General features: G+C 39.3%; 1 protein-coding gene across 2 annotated transcripts in view; it reads left to right on the forward strand.

Annotated features, from left to right (window-relative positions):
* Positions 1 to 22592, forward strand: part of LOC149175876 (protein IQ-DOMAIN 5-like) — a 194004-nt gene that overhangs the window by 90871 nt on the left and 80541 nt on the right. For both annotated transcript variants that reach the window (XM_089419773.1, XM_089419774.1), the window contains one exon: positions 4784 to 5041. In XM_089419773.1, the coding sequence (XP_089275899.1) occupies positions 4784 to 5041 (258 nt within the window). The remainder of the gene's footprint in view (positions 1 to 4783; positions 5042 to 22592) is intronic.

Here is a 22592-nt window from a genome sequence, read left to right on the forward strand (position 1 = left end):
GGACAACCGTCTGATCTCTTCTTGGCGAAGAGCTGCCCACAATTCATCCCAATCTAGAAGATTTGTGCTGCCCAGAATACTTTGGACAAATGTCTCCCACTCCTCAGAGACTGCATTTAGGGTGTTCCTCACCATCAACTCCTGATCCGGCGTGGTCCCTATGGAAGTCAGTTGGTCTCGGATCTCCTTCAATCTTCCGACCAAGTGATCTATTTGCTCTCCCTTCTGCATCTGGTATGACCATAGCTGATTCTCTAGTAACATCTTCCTCTACACGGAAGTATGCTGTTACAACGTCTTTAAGGCGTCCCACATTTCCTTTGCCGTCTCCTTCTCGGCAATATGTTGGACCACATGATCCTTGACCCCATCAAGGATTATGCATTTCGCCTTGGCCATTGCTTCCTCGTACTTTTCATTGTCATCTGGGTCAACTGTTATAGCCATTGTTCTCAAGGCGAAGGCCTTAATGCGATGTTTATCTAGAATGGATAGGATCCTGGCCTTCCAGACAAAAAAGTTGGATGCCCCGTCCAGCCTGTCCTGATCCCTCAGTCCATTCATGGCCATCTCTCTGCTCTTCCTTTCGACTCCTCCGAGTCTCTACTTCCCTTTGGAAGTTCTCTGTTAGACTCCCTCCGAGTCTCGATTTCCCTCCTGGAAATCCGCCTGCCAACCGTCGAGTCGCACCTCTCTGATATCCTATGTACCCGCAACACTGATTTGGATTTCTTGGCTAGAAATCCGCCTAGGTAGCGACTCCCTCAACCTTGGTTTTGCCCTGTTAGGTACTGTTCTGTCTCAGCAACAACAACACCCCACCAGCTTCACTCCCCTCAATCTGCTCACAGCTTCCTATGCCTCAACAACTAAAGGACTTAGCCTCTAGGCTCTGCACAATCCCGACTCTTGCTGAAATGCTCCCCTAGCCAACTGCGTCAACCCTCCTGGTCTCTGCGTGGCTCTTCGTGAGCCTTTTCTTCCCTCCTTAGCCTCTGCGTTGGCCTCTCTCTGGCCCGAACTGATGACGCAGTCCCTCTGCGTCAACCCTTCTCTGCCGCTTTCTGCAAGGAACAACTTCTGTCACTCGGGACAGTTGTTTCTACTGCAAATGCTCTGCTTCAGCTGGTGCCTTCAGCTCTCCTGTGATCTGCAACGCTCTGATACCATGTTGAAATTTCTAAGTATTACCTGTTAGAAATTTTATCTGTATTCTCTGGTTTATTTCTCCTACTTGTTAATTATGAACAAGTTATTTAAACATATAAATACTGAAATAAACACAATACAGTCTCAACCATCTACAGATCAACAACTGAAAGAAATAAAAAACACACAAGTGACACCATTATTTTTGGACAACTCATCCCCTGAAAAACCCAACTTGGGAAAACAGGTGCAACAATTTTGAGGGTTATATTATTATGCAGTCTTTCTGAGTACAATTGGGTGCCAAATTGGCTCATACGACAGAGAAAATAATCCAACAGTAATACCTCTCTATTCGGAAGCAGATATTCAGAAAATCTGCCCCATGAAACCCTCTTCGGCACAATCTGGAGCCCAGTGTTAGCCTACCTGGCCTTTGCGTTAACCCGAAACCCTCTGCGTCAACCCTCTTAGGCACTGTGCAGCCTCTACGGCCCTCTGTGTCACTCCTACAGCCTCTGCGTGGATGATGCAGGACCTTCTGGCCTCTACGCAGTCCCTTCTGCCTCTGTGTGGCTCCCTCTGGCTCAGCGTCTGCCTCTCTCTGCTTCTGCGTTGGTCTCGGGACACTATCTCTGCCTCTCTGTCTTTTACTCACTGCCCCTTGCTGCAATTGATCACTGATTCGATTTCTCTTAGCAAACCTTGTTCTAGAAAATCGAATGACTAATCACTCTGGTTTATTCTCCAACTGACCCTTAAGCCTCCTCTTATACTTTTCTTGTTGGTCCTTCAACGACCGAGATTACATCTCTAATCAACGGCTAAGATTAGATTGGGCTTGATCCATGTCTTTTAGAACCTTCTAGCCCAATTTTATATTAATACCCATTAATATTTTATTTTTCCTAAGTTTAGACTTAGGAACTCCATGAAAAATATTAATTATTTTAATATCTCCTAAATCGGGTAGAATCTGCCTAAACCATTTCTGGGTCTTGGATATATCACGTGCTTTAGCCTCTCCACCAATTTTCATGGCTAGAGCACATCTGATGCTACCCCAAGTCAACAGGTTCCATATTTCCCACAACTTGGATTTGAAAACCAAATTGGCAAAATTGGAGTTGTTAAGGTGAATACTCATTTCTAACATAATACTGCTTGCTTTACCTTACAAGCAACAAGCCTTTATAATATACAAAGGAAATGGGCTTATTTCCCTTGATGGAGTTGTCATATTAGTAAACTAAATAAATCTTTGAATCCTACTCATCAAAGTGTTTGAAGAAAAACTTCTAATACCAAAGGAATGGACTTTATCCCTGATAATGTTGCCAAAATGTTACCTCACAAACTTTCACCTAGGAGAAGTCATAACCTCAACGAGAGAGCCTAGAGGCAACTCTCAAGCAAGCCACTCACTGTCACCTTGGTGGACTTGCCCCATATTTCGAACTATAGAAAAGAGGTATGTTAGTCTAGGGGGGAATCCCTAAAGGCCAATCAGGCTAAATTCATTGTAAAAGTGTTAGTGTTGATTAGCTTAGATTGATTTATGGAAGAAAGCAGTCAAATATCTAGATTGCCCTTTAATGTAAGTGATTAAGCATTAAAATTACTTGATTATTTCGAATAACACAAATGTCCAAATGAATTATGAGTCAGCCATAAACCTGTGTTTTCGAATCCTGGAAATAGATGAAGTTAATGTGAATGGAAGTTACTCTCCTTGTAAAGTGTGTTGGTCATGCCCTATTAAACGAAATCACATAAAGAGGGAAGGCTAATATTCTTATGTTATAACTTATCACTAATATGGATTGGAAAGGTTACACTTTGTGAAGTCGAAGGATCAAAGCCCCATCCACCCAACTTGGTTCTCCCCCAGTCAAACTAATTAGTGACATTATGTGTCATTAATTACCACCTTCATGTCTTAGGCTTCGTAAAGTCCTTAGTGTTTGCAATCACTTATCTTAATTAGAGGAGTTTTAAATGATTTCATAATATTTACATGACCCTTTGCTTAGACAGATTACAGGATAATGAAATATTTGCAATATGCTTAAAGCCATTCCTTGCTTAATTAGGCATTGCACTTTACTTCCATCTTAGACAATCAGGATGTTCTCGTGGTATCTTTCCAATTACAAAATATAGGATTCTGGCACAATTTATTTTAAAGAGGCACAAGTTATATGCCGTATATGCTTAGGAATTTTACTTGTTTATGGTAAGGGAACATATTATGGCCCTGGGCATCTCATGTATTATATATACTTTAGTGTCTCATCCATATTATACACAATAATATGAGATTCTATTTAAACCGTTGTGATAAAGACCATGCTCATTCAATTTGCAAAGAAATTGGCATGTTTGATTTGCAGAGGAAATGGTCGTTTCCTATTTCATATGTATAGGAAATTGATGGTTCTTCTGATTTCAGAGTTAATAGTTGGGTTAATATTTTTCTTCTTAAGATATTTAAAAAAAACACTTAATTTTAGGTTGCTCGTGTAGTCAACCATATTGATTGACTGCTTCTGAACTTTAAAAATTTAAATGTACACTGAATTGAATCTTCTTGTATTTACGGGCATGGAGTTTGTAGGTTGGGGGATGAGGGAAGTTTATTTAAGATAGAAGGATAAAGTTGAAGCCTTACAGCTAATAGCATCAGGGTATGTACAACGGGACAATCGTACTTTTGATCTCAGCTTGATGTTAATGGCCTGCATTGCGAGCCATTATTGGTAAATTTCCCCTCTATTCAAGGCCCTGAATACTATGTTACCCGGCACTTCCCTTGCCTGTGTTTCCTTTCTCTAAAACATTTTAAAAATTGCAACTCACCAGAAGCTTGCAGGAGGCTCCAAGAAATGTTTCAAGTCTTAAGTGATGTCTCTCAATCCAAGACATGGACTTTCCTAAAATCAAGGCACTTTCTAAGGAAAATTGTTTTTTTCCATTTTCTTTGGAGGTGGGTGCTTCTATGTGTGTGTTTATCATTGAAAATTATGATTTAGGAAACTTCAGATATTAGTTATAGATAACGTAACATCAATGCCAAGACATTGTGATGATGTTGCATTTTGCCTGAGGCTATTCTCCTTTACCCATGGCAGGCAGATGTCCCATTCTAACCCTTAGTCTGTGGTGGTCTAGGTATTTGCAGCCCTAGCACTTCTGGGGTCAGTGAGATCATTGGTGGTTGCATATATTCATGGAAGTTGGCAAGCGAATGGGAATCTTTTATAACTAGGCACATGCTTGAGAGTAACATAACTAAGTTTTAGTTGACTATAAAATTTAAACAAAATGACTTCAACCATTTTGTTTTGACCTACTTGATGGCTACACAATGCTATTACCGTTGTGCTTATGATACCTATGCAAGTCTGACATTTACAAGTTAATTACTGAGTACCATTGAAATTGGTCAAGCATAAAAATAATTTCTGTACAGAATTGAGTGGACATGAATGCCAGTGTTTAATCTTTAAACTGACAATTCGTGCTAGCTTGGATCTTCATTTCTTATATTTTGTTACTGATATATTGATTTCACTGATACATTGCGCTTGGTGATTATATATTAAGATGCCATTTTATGCATTGTCTGTTGCAGAAAAATAAATTCACTGATGAGCCAAAGTTACAGCAACCACCAAAGCATTCAGTTGGGGAAAATGGAACGTCTATGGATTTGGAAAATGTGAAAGATAAGGCTGACATTGTTTCATTGCCAAATGTTACTATAGAGTCAAATGCACCTTCTACCAGTGGCCTGGCTGTTGTTGAAAATACTGCAGGATCTGTACAACAGGAGTCTACAAGACAGGAGTCTGCTGCTATTTGCATTCAAACTGCTTTTCGTGGCTTTTTGGTATGATTGTGCATCATTTTGATGAAAATAAGCCTCAAATAGGTGGCAAGTTTGAAGGATGTTAATAGTCAATAGTTCATGGATAGATATTTTATTTTATTTGCTAAGAGTGTAGCTAGCTTTGTGGAGTAGTTAGAAGATTTTATATAGTAAATAATATGTTGCACGAGTTTCTAGAACACAGTGATGGAAGGGAACATGTGAATGGGTGCCAAAACGGCTGGAAGCTCCCCTCAAATTTCCAGAGAACAACAGAAGATTATATTAAAAAATTAGAAAAGTCCAAAAATAAACAGTAAGACCTAGGAATTAAAAAAAGTTAACTTAACCATGATACATACTAATGCCATTCATGATTTCATAACAATAAGGAGTTACTCAAATGATAATTAAGCTATTTGTTTATAAAAATGAGCAGGTACATTTCAAAATGGAAAAATGCCCAAAACAGTTCTCAAGTAGTACTGAGTTTGTCATCAATTATGATTCAAATTTTGTGCTTGGAGGTGAGTTTGCCAATGTTGTGATGTTCACTTGAACAATGGTATTCTTTCATTGAATGCTCAATTATACCCAAAAGATTGGGAAACTTCTGTCTTGTATTTACACCGGATGTATCTTTTAGTCCCGTTGACCTATAATCTACTCTTGTGGTCACCCGAGGACATTATTAAAATTATCTTATCTATCTGTTGTAGTTGTCCATAAAGCAGTGTTCACAAATATTGTTGAACCAATCATTGTCCACTCTTGTAACAAATTGTAACAATGATTCGTTAAGGGAACATTGGACATGTTGGAAACCTCTGTGGAATGATAGGACTTACTCATCAACATGCAATAACTTATGGGGAACATTCCATAAACTGCTCTGGATCTGTTGGGGAATGTTGGGAATGTACCCAATGTTCCTGATGGCATTCTTGCCAAAGGAAGGTCCCGTCCCCAAGTTCCTTGGAATTGGGTAACCCCAGGGATATGTTCCCTAGATGTAATGTCCCCATTTTCAGTTTCCCTTATGCTGCGGTTATGATGGATTTCCAGGGTTGGTGACAACTTTGTCATGGGAGTGAGATTTTGTTATCAGCGGGCCTTGAGGTTTTTGGAGGAGTTTTATGTGGTTCGACGGAGATTGCTCGCAACATTTCTTCATTAGGGTTAGTTTCGCACAACTTATTCCTGGTTCTGCTGCATTCTGACAATTCCCGTAGTCGTTTAGTATCTTATTACAAATTTCTCTTTTTTTGACAAGTTCTTGTGATGTTCCTTACATTAATTATTCATTATTATTATTAATTTCTCTTCATCATCAAGATAATGTCAAACAAGAAGATCATGAGCACAGCAAGAACACAAGATGTAGGCACAAGGCCAGGGCAAAACCCCTATAAAGGGGGAAAACCCAGTCAAATATTTCTCTAGTAGATTCAGATCAATTTTGAGACAAACTTGACCCTTTGACCAAAGACATAGGATGCCTCCATCCTCCACTCAGTCCTCAACTAAAATCTTGTTTCTTTTTTTTTGCAACTTCTGCAATTTTGTCCTTGCATCCCCAATCCCTGTAACTGGCTTCAGAATCATATGTGTGACAAAAAACATCATGATTTTGCTTCTCTTTAGCATGACAAACATTTCCTTTTGTCTTCGCTTGGAAATTTCCTTCTTGTCTAGGCTTTTGCATTCCTTCCTGTCTCAACTCAAATTGTAGATCGAAACTTGTTATACTTGCTCCACAATAGGTCGAATGCACTTGGGTATTTATAGTTGTTCGAAACTCTAGTATGAGGCTGACTTGTCAACTTCATTGAGGCCGACTTGTAGATTAGGAACTTGACTTTGGAGGAGGAGGAGAATATACATAAAATATTTTTTCTCTTTGACTCAAGGATCCCAAGAAGGGTCTAGAATATAAATAATGACAATGACTCAAGATATAATCCTAGAAGCCTACAATGGAGGCTTTAACCTATTGACCATTGACCCAAGCATGAAACCCATGCTTTAATAAGTCAATCTTTCTTTAATAAAAATTTCTTTTTCTTTTTCTATTACATCATGACTCAAATACAATTATGAAAATTGACACTAGTTACATTTTTCAACATAAACACCTTAGTGTAATAGCTCGAGGAACTAGAATGAAGAGATATATAGGATGGGATGGTGAAAGCCTAAAAGTGACTTTCAGTGGCTAGAGAGATCATAGAAGCAGATTTACCATTTTCTTATATTAAAAGTGACTTTAATTAGTCACTCAATTAATTAAAAAGGGGAAAATGCTTAATTGAAGAAAAGGGCCAAAAGGGGAAAAAGTGACTTAAATAAAATAAAATAAAAGTCACTTAAATTAATTATAGGAAGGAATCTTCTAGAATGGAAATAAAATAATAAAATAAATTATTTCTAGAGTGTTGGAGAGGGATCCATTTGATCTTTAAAAGGAAGGGAAGCAAACCATTTGGGACATCTTGGTTGGTTTGTATTTTTTGATTGGTGAGGTTTGGAGAACCAATTTCTGAGCTTCAGTAGCCCTAGGATGAAAACCCTTGGGTGATTTGGTGAGAGTGGACAACAACCCATCTCATCCCTTGGTGAATTCATTCAAAATTCACAGGAGTGCTTATTAGTTGCAGTTTTAGATCGGAGGTCAGATCTAGTGTTGCAGTAGATATAATTGAGGCTAGATCTAGTTTGTTGCAACTCAGAGAGTTGTATCTAGCATTCTTCCATTATTTGTATGCGCATATAACTTCATATTTATATTAATATAAATAAGCTGAGATTTGCTACATTTGTCTCATATTGTAATTGCCGTGTTTAATATTAATTTTTCTGGAGTTATAGTAATTATTAATTTCTGAATTTTCATGTTGGCGATTTCTCTGGTATAAATTGATACATTTTCATGGTATTTTTGGATTAAATATATGGCATAACTTTATTTTTTGAAGAAAATTTCACGTAATATAACGCAAATAATTAAAACAGGATATTACACTTGAAGCGAAGAGAAATTTCCATGCTACACCGAGGAAATTCTATCTTCTTAGCGTTCAAATGATGGCCTTAAAATGAATGGGTATGTAAATGGGATGTGTTGTCGCACAGAATGTCTAGGCATTGCGACAACGACTCAGATCGGGGGTTGTCACCTTGATCCCCAATCTCTTCATTTAAGCTGTCTCCCAACAGTAGACTAAGGGGGTGGACCCTACGGAAATGGAATGAAGGAGGACTAGTTGGGAACCAACCAGTCCGGGAGACACAGTTGAGCGACCCAATACTTGTTTAGATCTAGCAAGACTTAAATGATTCGATTTAGACAATTGATACCAGTGCCTTGTAGAGTCAACTATCTTGCTAAGAAATTTAGGACCAAGTACAGGATGGACAACTGCTGCTACGGAAAATGTTATGATAATGAAAAGAGATGCAAGATACGATTAACAAGAGATGAGTGAGTAGTCTTGAGGTAAGATCGTTTAAGACTCAAGAACTTAGTATTGACTAACTTTATGACAAGAGTACTTAATGAAATAAAGAGACAATCTTATACAAGACAAAGTGTCAAATTTTAAAGTGCCAACAAGATATACAAGATAACCGAGATGCAGTTGCTCGCTTATAAGATATATGCTTTCAAGGGTGAACTGCCTATGTCCAAAGGAAAGATTACCATCCACAATTAATGACAATAATGGCGATAAGAAAAATTATTTACTTAGGGCAATAGAGGCAATGATCTCTTAAAGGCAATGTAAGATACCAATGTCAATTATGAGATGGCCAATGAGTACAATTTGGATTTCCAACAAAGATGCCAATATGCTCATATCCAATTCAACAAGCTATTATGCAATCAATGTCAAATGAACTACTTAATGTAATCTTTAGATTATAAAACTAACAAGAAACAAAGATTTAGAGTTATAACAATGTTCTTGTAAAACCCAAAAGACAAATGACGAAAGCAATATACTTCGGTCAATATATTTCTTACCCAATGTAGACAAATTATTTAGAGTACTTGAAATCACTTTGGCATTCAGATCTTGAGAATTTAGGACGACAACAAAATAATTATATTTTAGTGAATTTCTTTTGATGGAAAGGAGCCAAATCAGTGCCCAAAATCACTATTTGCCAACAATGTACTTCTTATCCAACATGCTAAATTTTCTTAGGGCGACATTGTTCTTGTTATGATAGTTGCATTTCATCATTAAAACATTAAGTTCACCCCATATCATCATTGCATTATTCAGATCTACACCATTATATATCATCATATGCAATTACATAGAAGAAACAACATCACCAACATCATCAATGCAACGAAACATAAAAGGAACAATAGAAGAAAAACATGCACACATATAGAAACACCAAGATTGGTCCAAGACCAGAGCAAAACCCACTATGGGGAAAACCCTTGCAAATCTTCTTCTTCTTAGATCGTCATCAAATGATGCAAAAAAAGAGAGTACAATGATCCATAACTTTGTCTATGTAGCAAAACAATAATGATATCAATGAAACAGATATAATCATGCTAGGAATCAGTACCCCCATAGTGATGGCTGTAATGTGCTATCACAAACTGATGTCAACTATTGTATACTGTTGTCACTGTGTCGAACACTGTTGTCACTGTCAATGAGCCCAATACATATGTTTGCAGTGGGAACTAACAAATCAGATTTACAGATCTGTGTAACAGTAGAGAGAAACCCAAATCTACCATATCACTAAAGTCAATTGAAGTCAAGATGTCAAACCCTAGATCTGAACTCAGGTCGCTCTCATCGAAGCTGTTTGTGTGCGACCAAAACTCCCTGGTCGCTCTCAGGAAGCCTTTATGCGAGCGACTGTGGCGCAATACACTTAAAACCTAGAGTCACTTCCTTACTGTTGCTTTGCGAGTGATCGAGATGTCCTGGTTGCTCTCAGGACCACTCTGTGCGAGCGACCGGGGACCAAAACCTCTAGATCTGCCTCTTAAGCCATAGTTGCTCCCATAAGCCTCTGTTCCAGCGTCCAAGGGTCTACGGTCACTCTCATAGGCTTGTGTGCCAGCAACTAGGGACCAGAATGCCCTGTTCTGTGCCAGCGACTGAGATCTAGAAGACCCTAACCCAGAGCAAACCTTTCGCTTGTGATTTCGGACCCTTGAGCGAACTCCTTCTGTCGAACCTGTGCGAACCAAGACAAAAGAGAAGAGAAAATGTGTCCAAGTGATCTTGAAATCTCTTCTATTTATAGGTTTTCCTGAGGGTTCACTTGGGGTTAAGACTGACCCAAGCAGTTACTCATGTGGTTAGGGCCGACCCATTCCAGAATACATGTATGAATTAAATAATTGATGACTCAACTTCCTCCTAAGCAAATTGGGTGATCTTTAGCTCGATTTTTGTCCTCTCAAAAAGAGGAATCTAATGCAATCGTCATCTTGGCCCTTTGAGCTGTCCAAGGTGGAATTTTACCTCAGTTGCAAAAATTAGCACAACACAAATATTGAAACCCACTTGCACACTCAGATTTGAAGCAACAGAAAAGCACTTATGTTTCAACAAACGAGTATGTTCAGAACAATAATGAGGAATAAGCTAGTGACAAACAAGCTTGATGATAATAATGCTTTTAATACCGAGTCTTCAAAACAATCTTGAAATTATCACTCCTTTATAGCCTAGATTAGAAGCAAGCAGACAACAAAGAAGTCTTTAGATTAATGATTGTTAAATTTCCACGACCTTGGGTCTAGGTTAGAGTCTTAAAATCACAGACGCTACCAAACCAAGAATCTCAACCATAAACTACTTTGCACAACGGAATAAAATAGTAGTGAATCACACATGCACAAAATATATACAACTTTTTAATTTTTCAGCCCAACTTTTTTATATTAATCCAACTGATATAATACAATAGTTTAGGGCTCCCGTACGAGGGTTAATGGCCCTCATACATCCAGTATTACAAGATACAAAACTGGGACTTGGTGTCAGTCCATCGACAACCAATCTATCCTCAACAAGATACTATGGCCATCTAGCTGTCGCATGCTCCCTTAGCTCCTCTCGGTCATACCCTATACCTGCCTGGTCCTGCGGTTCTCGATCTGCAGCTCCTGCCTCTATCAATGCTCCAAGTCCATCTGGCCACTGAATCTCGGCTATCCAATCTGCTCTCTAGTTGTGCCTTCGTCCATCAAGGCCACAACACATCGAGACTCCTATTGAGTTGTTCACAACTCCACTTGTGAACAAATCTCGATCTTCCCATTGCTGCTCCGTAGCTACTTAGGGACTTCAACCCACTATGGTTTTCCTGCACTGCGTTGATGAAGACCAACATAGGGCACGGAGGGTTGCTGCCTATCACTGAAAGATGTCCATCTCCTACAATGAACACGGGCTAGGAGGACTGCCCATCTTCTGCTGTAGATGTCCTTCTCCACACACAAGTCTCAAGCTCCACAACTGCTCCTCTGGTTCATCAACCCTTGAGCTCAACAACTGCCTCTCTTGCAACTACCTTTGTCCATCAAGGTGTTGCTCACTGGGCTCCAACTTGGACACTATCATGTTGTCCTCCAGCAAACCATAAGTGCCCAATCTTGTCCACACTTGGTCTTCTCTCACGCTGCTCTCCAATAGTTCATGAGTGAACATGCCCACGATATAGCATCTACACTTAGTTAGGGCATCCCCACTCTTGAGAGACCCTTACACATGGTTGCCCACAGACTTCACCAATCCGCCCTTTGCTCTGCAATAGAGGAGCTATTGCACAAATCTGGGCACATCAATGTGTTCTTGCCTAGGTCGCCATCAATCCATCATACATGGGTCCCTTTGCAACACACCTTGCTTCTTTCCTCTTGCCTTCCGATTTGATGTGCCTGTTGTCACCTTGGCTGCTTGGTAGGCCTACCAACAATCCACGTGGGCTCCTCCAAACAACTCCTAAGGTCTACTCAAGCTGCCCATCAAATGATCCATGCAAAAGTCAACACTTTGACCCAATAGTCGACAAACTCTCGCTCCAATTTTGTTGTCCAATCACTGTGGAAACTATCACTAGTCTAGGGCATCTAATCATGAGATCTGCCCTCTCCTCATTAACTTCCACAGGCTGCCCTATCATGATCCAAATCTGATCCTAAACTAGGATCCAACACCCCTCCAAAACACTGTTGAACTGGTGTTTGCCTCTGTGTTTGTGACAGCCCTGGTTAGGGCACACGCTGTTGCCCTAAACCCTTATGACAATCCACAAACCAACCCTCAAGGGGCTGTGACATTCCTTGGGAAGCCTCCTCCTTTCCCATGCTTCATTCTAGAGGGGTTAGTCCACCTTGACAACCCTCTACGCAGCTCCGGCTGTGTGCTAAGGCCTGCGGCCTAGCACAGCAGCACTAAATCATAAGACAATCCCTTACGCATGCCCAAACACACCTCTTTCTCTAGCATTTTGTCCCTCTAGCTCTTTGGTTTTCACTGCTCAGTAACTTGGCCCTTGAGTAGCAACTCAAAGTTGTCTTGAGCTCTAAGACAGTCCCTTAAACAGTCCGCACTCTAGCCCAGTACTTCGGCCTCCAAATAGTCTTGTCTCACGCTGCTTCTCAACCTCCAACAGTTTTGTCCCCATGCTGTCTTGACCCTTTCCTTGCTGCGGCTAGCCTCCGAATTTCAGAGCTCTTCCTTGGAGGAATGTCACACCAAATGGATGCTCAAACAATACCATATCACCCTCCTTTTATAGCCTAAGGAGGGGCTTCACCGAATTAATGAAGAGACCCTTCTATTAAGCTTATTTACACCAAGCTGACATGACTTGACAACCAACAATTAATTAGTCAACTTCAAAATTCATTTCTCTCTAACGACAACTCAGAATCGGATGATTTGCGTTGCGTTGGAATCGTATCGCCAAGCACTGTCATCCTCATCCATCACATGTCGATTTCTCATCACGGTTTTGGCCCAAATCACGATGGGTGCAAAACCCCATGCTTGGGTTCTAAGCCCACAAGTCTACTTGTGGCGCATTGACCTCCAACCCTTGAACATTAGGGCTTGGAGTACCTCCCAAGCTACACAAAAATCAACAATGATGACATCAGTCCTCGAAATCAATGAGATTACTAGCAATGCATAGACCCAGAAATGCAAATGATTTCTTAGTAAGACATGTTGTTTGTTGATTACTTATTATGCCACTGTATTAAGTATTTTATTTACCAATGGACTGTTGTAAGCTTCAACTCAAGAAACCACTACTAATCAAAAGATGAGCTTGTAAACTCAGAAAATACCACTGTTATGGGAATCTTACCTTGCTGTGGGTAGGCAGTGAGTAAATGAAGAGTTTAGAAGGCAAGAACTCAAAAATCTGCCCAGAATTTCTTCAAGCTTCAACACTCCTGCAACCACTACAAACTATGCAAGAATTAATGAAATAATAATCCAGAAGTTGAATTTTTGACCAAACTGAAGTGGAAATGATTGCTTGAAGGCTCGAGAGAAGGATGCGTTAAGGAAATTAGGGATAACGTTGAGGTATGGAGGGAGTGTTGAGACTTTGAAAGGGCCTAGAGGCCACACTAAGGGAGGAGCGAAGGAGGGTTTTGAAGGCTAATAGAGGGACTAGAGGAGGTATGACAGTGGCAACAAGGAGAGGCCTTGCGGCAGACCTGGGGAGAGAAGGGAAAACAAGGCCGAGGGTTGTAGGGAAGGAGGGGAAAGGAGGAAAAATGGTGAGCAAAGGCTGCGGTGAGCCTACAGAGGAGAATAGACTACAATGCAGGGGAAATTGAGGGCAACGCAACCCAGAAAAGGGATTGCGTCAAGGTTAAGAGAGGCAGCGGAGGCCTGGGAGAAGCTATGGAGAAGGGAATGAGGGCTATCGCAAGCCTTAAAAAAATTAAAATTTTGCCCAAAAAAATTTGAATTCTGAATTGAGATATTTCTGCCTTCAATCATTCTCCAATAATTATCAAAACCGCAGATCTGAATGCTTCAATGAAATATCTACTCATTTTTTAACGCTGCAAATAAAGTTTGAGCCCAAATCTTGCCCTCCAGGGTCTAGATCTAGGTCATATCTGAATATCTCCTTGGCTGATTTCTCAGATCTATTTCTGTACAAGTGAAAGGAGAAAAGCCCAAGACCCAATACATACAAAAATAGAGAAAATCCCAAAAACCCGAGTGTTAGAAATTAAAAATTATGTTACAAAATTTCATATCTATACAAGTAGACTATAGATCTATGCAAATAATCTATAGATCTATCAGATCCGAAGAGTATGAGTCAGACTCCGCTCCCAGATCTATAGATCTAAGGATCTTTCTAGCCAGATCTAGCTATTTAGCACAATTTTTAAGAGATAAATAATTTTAAAAGAGGTACTAGCCTAGAAAACCCTCCAAGAGAAGCTTCGCTAGATAAATCCTGGGTTTCAATCAAGAAAGCTCTTTAGATCTTATGCCTTGCGAGTTGGTTGGTCCAACCGAGGACTTCCCCAAACGCCTAATTTTTTAAAGTATGAGTGATTTTTGCAATCACTAGATCAAATTGTCAGATCGATAGAGATATAAAATAACAATATTATCTTCAAGAATTAGAGATACCTGCTAATTCAATCAAATTAAAATTGCTACCTTAGATCCAATAAACTATGCAAGATACCCATGCAATAGATTATTCCACGAGAGCTATTAATCGACAATTTATAAATAATATTCAACAGAACATTAAAAACAATATTACCATAAAATACAGGAGAGGAACACTGCCATCAATAAAACCCCAGAGACTTTGCGTTGTTATTATTCCAGAAATATTATAAGAGAGCTTCAAGAGCTAGTGCACGATCTAAAAGATCGGATGATTTGAATGACAATTGACCTCTAATTTATAGATTAATTCTCCAATGGCTAGTTGGATTGATCCCTGTTAAAGTAATCCCGATTGTTGAAAAAACATTAATTATCTTTTAATCTCCTCCATCGATATTCTTTTATTTTTGAGGAAATTCGAACTTTTCATTTAATTGAATTTTAATCAACTCAAAATAATTATTTTGAATTGATTTCCTCAAAAAGTTGACTTTGACTTAACTACCAAAGCCCAAGGGTCCAAAATATATTGAAATTTTCAATATTCCCTCGGTCGAGGACCTCCAAAAATTAATTTAGGAGATTAAAAGATAATTAATGTTTTTTCAACAATCGGGATTACTTTAACAGGGATCAATCCAACTAGCCGTTTCAGATCTGAATATCTCCTTGGCTGATTTCTCAGATCTATTTCTGTACAAGTGAAAGGAGAAAAGCCCAAGACCCAATACATACAAAAATAGAGAAAATCCCAAAAACCCGAGTGTTAGAAATAAAAAATTATGTTACAAAATTTCATATCTATACAAGTAGACTATAGATCTATGCAAATAATCTATAGATCTATCAGATCCGAAGATTATGAGTCAGACTCCGCTCCCAGATCTATAGATCTAAGGATCTTTCTAGCCAGATCTAACTATTTAGCACAATTTTTAAGAGATAAATAATTTTAAAAGAGGTACTAGCCTAGAAAACCCTCCAAGAGAAGCTTCGTTAGATAAATCCTGGGTTTCAATCAAGAAAGCTCTTTAGATCTTATGCCTTGCGAGTTGGTTGGTCCAACCGAGGACTTCCCCAAACGCCCAATTTTTTAAAGTATGAATGATTTTTGCAAACACTAGATCAAATTGTCAGATCGATAGAGATATAAAATAACAATATAATCTTCAAGAATTAGAGATACCTGCTAATTCAATCAAATTAAAATTGCTACCTTAGATCCAATAAACTAAGCAAGATACCTATGCAATAGATTATTCCACGAGAGCTATTAATCGACAATTTATAAATAATATTCAACAGAACATTAAAAACAATATTACCATAAAATACAGGAGAGGAACACTGCCATCAATAAAACCCCAAAGACTTTGCGTTGTTATTATTCCAGAAATATTATAAGAGAGCTTTAAGAGCTAGTGCACGATCTAAAAGATCGGATGATTTGAATGACAATTGACCTCTAATTTATTGATTAATTCTCCAACGGCTAGTTGGATTGATCCCTGTTAAAGTAATCCCGATTGTTGAAAAAACATTAATTATCTTTTAATCTCCTCCATCGATATTCTTTTATTTTTGAGGAAATTCGAACTTTTCATTTAATTGAATTTTAATCAACTCAAAATAATTATTTTGAATTGATTTCCTCAAAAAGTTGACTTTGACTTAACTACCAAAGCCCAAGGGTCCAAAATATATTGAAATTTTCAATATTCCCTCGGTCGAGGACCTCCAAAAATTAATTTCTTTGAGATTCACGAATTTTTTAATTTGGAGAATAATTTTTTCCTAGGACTTAAAATTAATTAAATTTTTGGCTTAGGATTTTAATTTATTTTTGCCAAGAAATTTAATTACTTGACTCATAAGGGGATTAATAATTTTTCCAACCCTCAAATAATTTAGCTATGGTGTCTAAATATGAGGGACCATGCACTAAAATATTTCTTACATCAAGATATTATAATTTAATACATGAAGGGGGAACACCCATTCGTTATAGACCCTCAGTTATTTTAACCAATTTTGTGACTCAAATATGATCTAGTAGACCAAGTGATTTGTAACAAAATAATTTAGCCAATTAGTTAAAATTATTCCCAAATCACTTTACAGAAGATTCGATTAGAACACTAGGACTTAACTAAGATCTGGACGTCAAAATCCACCCTAGCTTTGGGGTGAGGTTGGAGGGAAAACTCTACTGATCATCCGTGTTTAGAAACACACATTAATTGGTGAGACAAAAAAACCTCCTAGGATAGAAATTGTCACCAAAAATGTAGGCTTACGTAGGTTATTACATACATAGACGATCTTACTAGGATTATTTACATTATAAACATGTAGAATGGGTTTACAAAAAAAATCAAAATGATGACTGATAATGATGATGAAATCTGGATGATCTCACTGCTCGAGCATGATGGAATATTCTAACGAAAATGTATACTTCTATAGGGTAGTTGATGCGGAGTGGTCAACAGGATGATTTAAGTAGATAATATTGCAAGATCATTGATTGCATATTGGGATGTAATATATACCCCTTCTGCTGGACTCCTTGTCAAGTTGCTCTAATGTGAATTTTGGTTTAAGATGAGTTATTGAAGCTAGTAGCTCACGTTAGGGAAGGGTGCTCCTTCAAGTCTTAGATACATGATAACATACTGGCATTCTTACACCTGAATGCTTTGTGGATGTACATGAAAATAAGAACATCTTCCTCATGGACAAGAAATGTAGCAGTTCTATGTTTTGGCTTTGAGATCATTATGATATACAATGAAAATGTGGTGGAAGGTGAAGAACATATACTGCCGAAATTTTATGTCAATGTAAAGTTTAAACTTATGTATCACTAAATAAATTACCAGATGCACTAGTGCTGGAGCTTCTACATGCATCCCAATAGGTTTAATAAACTAATGCCATCATTATGCTTCTTTATGTAAGCCTTTAGACTTGCTCTGATATAGATGTTAGATTTGTCTGTTATAATCAATTTTCTAGAACATCTCATTGCAATAGGATGTTATAACTAAGATCCAAGACCACAGATCCAAAATCTTGATTACAAATAAGTCTATATTTGATGGTCCACTAAACCAAGAATGTTTGAAAAAGAGGAAAAAGTAGTATACAACTTCTACATGCATCCCAATAGGTTTAATAAACTAATGCCATCATTATGCTTCTTTATGTAAGCGTTTAGACTTGCTCTGATATAGATGTTAGCATTGTCTGTTATAAACAATTTTCAGTGAATAGGGTTGTCCAGGTTGCAACTGATGTTTAGATGATGAGCAGGATAAGTGAGAACATCCCTTTGGCATTCATTACAAGGTAGAGATCAATGGATATAATAATATATTAAAGGAATTCCTTTGGCATATACAGAGTTATTGCTTTCCCTGTTGCAGTTAATTGCCTTGTGGCCTTTCCATCTCTTGATGTAGTACTCGTGTTGATTGGAGGAGCTAACTTTGTGAGCACAAAGGTTTTGCTTGCCCCCCCTTGAAAATTTATATTTCACTTAACATTTCCATGGGTCCTTATCTCATCAACTCAATAGAATACCCTTGGAGTTTAGTGGTAGTTACATATTGCAAGAGGTAGTTTGATTCCATGCATCTTGTTTTTTCTTGCTGGAGCACTTGTCATGTTTTGGGGCAAGGAAAAAGGTGTGGAGGATCACTAATGGCTTGATGGAGGGTGTTTTGGGATTGCATTGATGGATGATATGAACAACAAGGGAGCCATAGGAGATGAATTCACTACTTCAGGAGATGTTGAGGGCATGATTTATGGTGATATGAAGGTCAAGCACAACCTAAGGAGATGGACATCCTACCTTATTTGGGCTCTAAAGCATGACATGTGGTACATGTTACTACACATTCTAGCAGGGGTCCTAGGAGGGGTTCCAAAGAGGCAACTACTAGCCCAAGTGGCAACAATGGAGCAATAGCCCACTGCCACCTCAACTAAAGCTCCCTGCTCTTTATGGACTTTCACTGATGCGAGGAGTTCTGTTATGAGGGAAATCACTAAGAGTAATATATCAATGGTGTGGAGGTAGTAATTTCAAGATCCTATTCAAAGGAGAGACTATAATGATACGGGGTGCTTGCTTTAGAAGCAAGATGTGTGGCTCTCCAAGAAGGGCTAAAGAGAAACTTAGACCTAGGGTTGAGGAGTGCTTCTTGATATAAAGTGCCCTAGACCTAAGAATCCTAAGAGAATAAGGTTCTCTAAGCAATCCTTGTGAAATTGGAGTGACAAGGATGCGAGACCACAAAGAAACCCTAGTGGACCCAAACAAGGTCAAGGGTCTTGGGTGAAACTCCAAACAAAGGTCTTGACCAAGTGAGGGAGAAGAAAAGGATCAAAGAGATTAGATTTGACTTGATATTTTAATGCAATGATCCTTAATGAAGCTGCTAACCAAAGAGAAACTAGGGAGAATGGTTCTTGGCTAGGGCTCGACAAAACTTGAGATTCAACAGTTGGAATGGCTTCAAAATTGGAGGACCTCTCAAGGACCCACCATCGCAGCTCTAGACCAAATTTCATCAAGTTTGGATGGCTACAATTAATTTCGTGTCATGCCCTAGGAGATACTAGGGTTAAGGCTTAAAAAAATGGAGGGGGGTGTAAATATTTTCGTTTAGGTGATCATCAAGGATTAGACCAATGCCTAGTCTATTGGGAGAATGGAATCAATGAGATTTTGATATTTAGAGTTTCTTTTACCCAATCAAGGAGCTCCCATGCAACTTTGCCAAGCCCTAAAGGCAACAATTAGGTTACAAGGAAAATTTATACATCTTGATGCTGCAATTGATGACTTATCAAGGCAATTATGAGGATCATATACCCCTAGGATCATTCATTCACAATACCAAGCACGAAACATATGAAAAACCCTCACAAAACCAAGATTCAACAAATTCACATTTCCCATTAGGGCAACAACTCCAGCTTCATTAGTGAAAATTTCATACATTATACATGTGACATGAAATAGAGAACTAAATCATGAAAATGACACTTACAAGTATAGTGAATATATCCAATCATCAAGAGAGACAATAATCGAAGCTCCCAGACCAAGAGAAGATTTCCAAATATCAAAATGCATCAAAGATATCCAATTCATCCTCCAATAGCTATAGTGAAATTCTCAAGAAGAGATAAAAATCCAAATCCAAGTGATGATGAGAGAAGAATGAGCCTCTCATCAATTTATATCATCCTCTAAGGGTTCGATTTGCCCTATTAGGCCTAATGATGCCCCAACTAATAAAATAATGTGTAAGAATAATATTACTTGGTAAGAAGCCCACCAAGATAATCCATAATAAAACAATAAGCCTCTTAAGAGGGAAAAATGATAGATACAATAGGTCGAAGGGCCATTAAAGAGGCCTAGTGGAGTCCAATATATGCTAAAGTGAATGGATGGGCTCCAAACATAGTGATGAATGGGGTGGACCCTTGGTATCCAAGCAAATGACCTGTGGTGCTCCCAAGTGGCTATGGGAGCACAAAACATCCTCATGGGTCTCCAAGTGGATCGAATAAGCCTGTATCCCATCTATAAGGGTTGGGACAATGATCCAAGCCCTCTGTTTGCCTCCCATGGTGAGACACATCCTCATCTAGGCCCTCGATCAATTGCCAAGCGTGTGGTGCAAGAGTGTTCCCGGTGGGGCAAGGCGGTCCATGTGCATCATCATTGTCAAATAAATAGAACACGAGCAAACAATGAGTGGGATTGAAAGATCCCATGATGTGGCAATCTGATCTCTGCCATAGTGGAGGCTTATGGCTCTCAACACTCACCCTACAACTGTCAATATAACCGAGGGCTTAGACCCCGTATAGGGAGACCAAACCCCAGATGAAGATCCACCTACAATCCTATATAAGATCTAATGTGTCTCCTCACCTTCCAGTACAACAAATCATTAGTGTATTTGAGTAAATGAGCTTACAAATCATGGAACCAATTGGACCCTTCATAATGGCATGCGCTTCCATAATGGGCTTTAGAGTGTTTAGAGTGTACAGGTGTCTCCAAGTTTGAAAAGAAGGTTAACCAAGGACCCTATTATGTGTTTTCAACCTCTAAGGGAGTGGCAGGTCCATGTTACATTTGTCATATGGTAGGTGTCATGTGATATAATGATGGAACAAAGTGGGGCATCAAGGGAAGGCTCCTTGCCACATGCCATGGTATAAGGGTTCCTCTAATGAGGGAGGTCCACACTGGCGTGTATGAATGTAAGAGGGAACAATCGTGGTATATGAGTTACCTTGACCTTTGTTTTTCCACCCTTCATATGCCTTTTGCGTTTTATTGGTTTTTCTTTTATAACTGCTTGGGACTCCATGGGATGAGAGCATGATGTGAATGATATAATAGTGAATACCCCCTTAAGGTTGGGCAGTTTATCGCCCATGAGGGGTTTGGACAATCATGGCTTCCTTAATGATGCAAGGGGGTCATTATGAGGGGCCCTAGGAACTAGGGGTTGGGACAATCATGTTGATTTTGGGTAGAACTGGATGTGCTCTAGCTCCAAAATTTTGTGGAGGGGCTAGAATACATGAGATCTCCAGAACCCATAAATTGTTTGGAGAAATTCCAACTGGATGAGGAGTTATTAAAATAATTAATCTTTTTAATGGGTTCCTAAGTCTAAACTTAGGAAAATAAAAATATTGATGTGTATTAATAAGAATATGGGTGAGAAAGTTCTAAGTGACGAGGAACAAGTCTGTTTTAATCTTAGCCGTTGATTCATCAACAGGAAAAGTATAAGAAGAGGCTTGAGAGTCAGTTGGAGAGACACTTGAGAGATCAGTCAGTTCGATTTTTCTGGGGTGAGGTTCACTGAGAAAATCGAACAAGTGATTTGTTGCAGCAGAGGGGCAGGGATAATTGAGGTTGGAGGATCTTCTCGGGACCTCGAATACACAACAGAGAGAGGTAGCGTAGACCCAGGGAGGTTGACGTTGGGCTAGGAGGGCCCACGCATTGCTTAACGCAGTGCCAGCGCAGGGGTAGAGCCGCCCTCTAGCAGAAGTCTGAATTCAGCTAGGGAGCAGTAGGATCAACTGAGAAGGTTGACGTCAGAGCTCCAGGAGGCACAAGAGGCAACGCAGTGCTGACGCAGTGTCCCAGTGTGCTCCACGCAGGCCCACGCAGCTACTGCGAAGGGGCAACGCAGTTGTAGCCAGGGACAGTCAGTCTAGTTGCTGAAACGGAGAGATTTTGCCGGGTGAAGTGAGGTAATCTGACTTAGGTTTCTGCCAGTATATTGATATCTTTGTAATTGGATAGCCGAGAGGGCATCTAGAGTTGTATTCAGAACTACTGCTTAATAATAGAAAACCCTCATATATGCTGCACTGGTTTTCCCGAATTGGGTTTTTCCGGGGACAGTTGTCCAAAAATAACGGTGTCCCTTGTGTTGTCTCAGTTTATTTCAGTTGTTGATCTGTATATTTGTGAAGGCTGCAATTGTGTTTACTTCGATGTTTATGTTATTAAATAACTTGTTAATGTAAAGAACAAGTAGGAGATAGTAAACCAGATATTGCAGTAGGGGTTTTTGATGTGTTAGATTCAGAAATTTTCACATGGTATCAAAGCGATTGTAGATCAAGGAGGACTGAAGACACCAACCAAAGAAATCTGAGGATTTGCAGCAGAGAAGCAGCTGTCCCGAGAGACAACGTTGCTCCAGAGTTGAAAAGGCAAGAGGAGGAGTGACGCAGTGCAAAGAGGGTGACGTAGAGGCTCACACAGAGCCTGCATGAGCATTCTGAGTCAGGAGAAGGGCTAGCGCAGAGGCAGAGAGGGGAAGAATAGGCTCACGCAGAGCCACACCATCCTTCTCAGCCAG

The sequence above is a fragment of the Pinus tabuliformis genome, chromosome 4_1 (genome assembly GCF_031772625.1).
Source record: "Pinus tabuliformis cultivar Carrire ecotype Pingquan chromosome 4_1, CPIR1, whole genome shotgun sequence".
NCBI classification, from domain to species: domain Eukaryota; kingdom Viridiplantae; phylum Streptophyta; class Pinopsida; order Pinales; family Pinaceae; genus Pinus; species Pinus tabuliformis.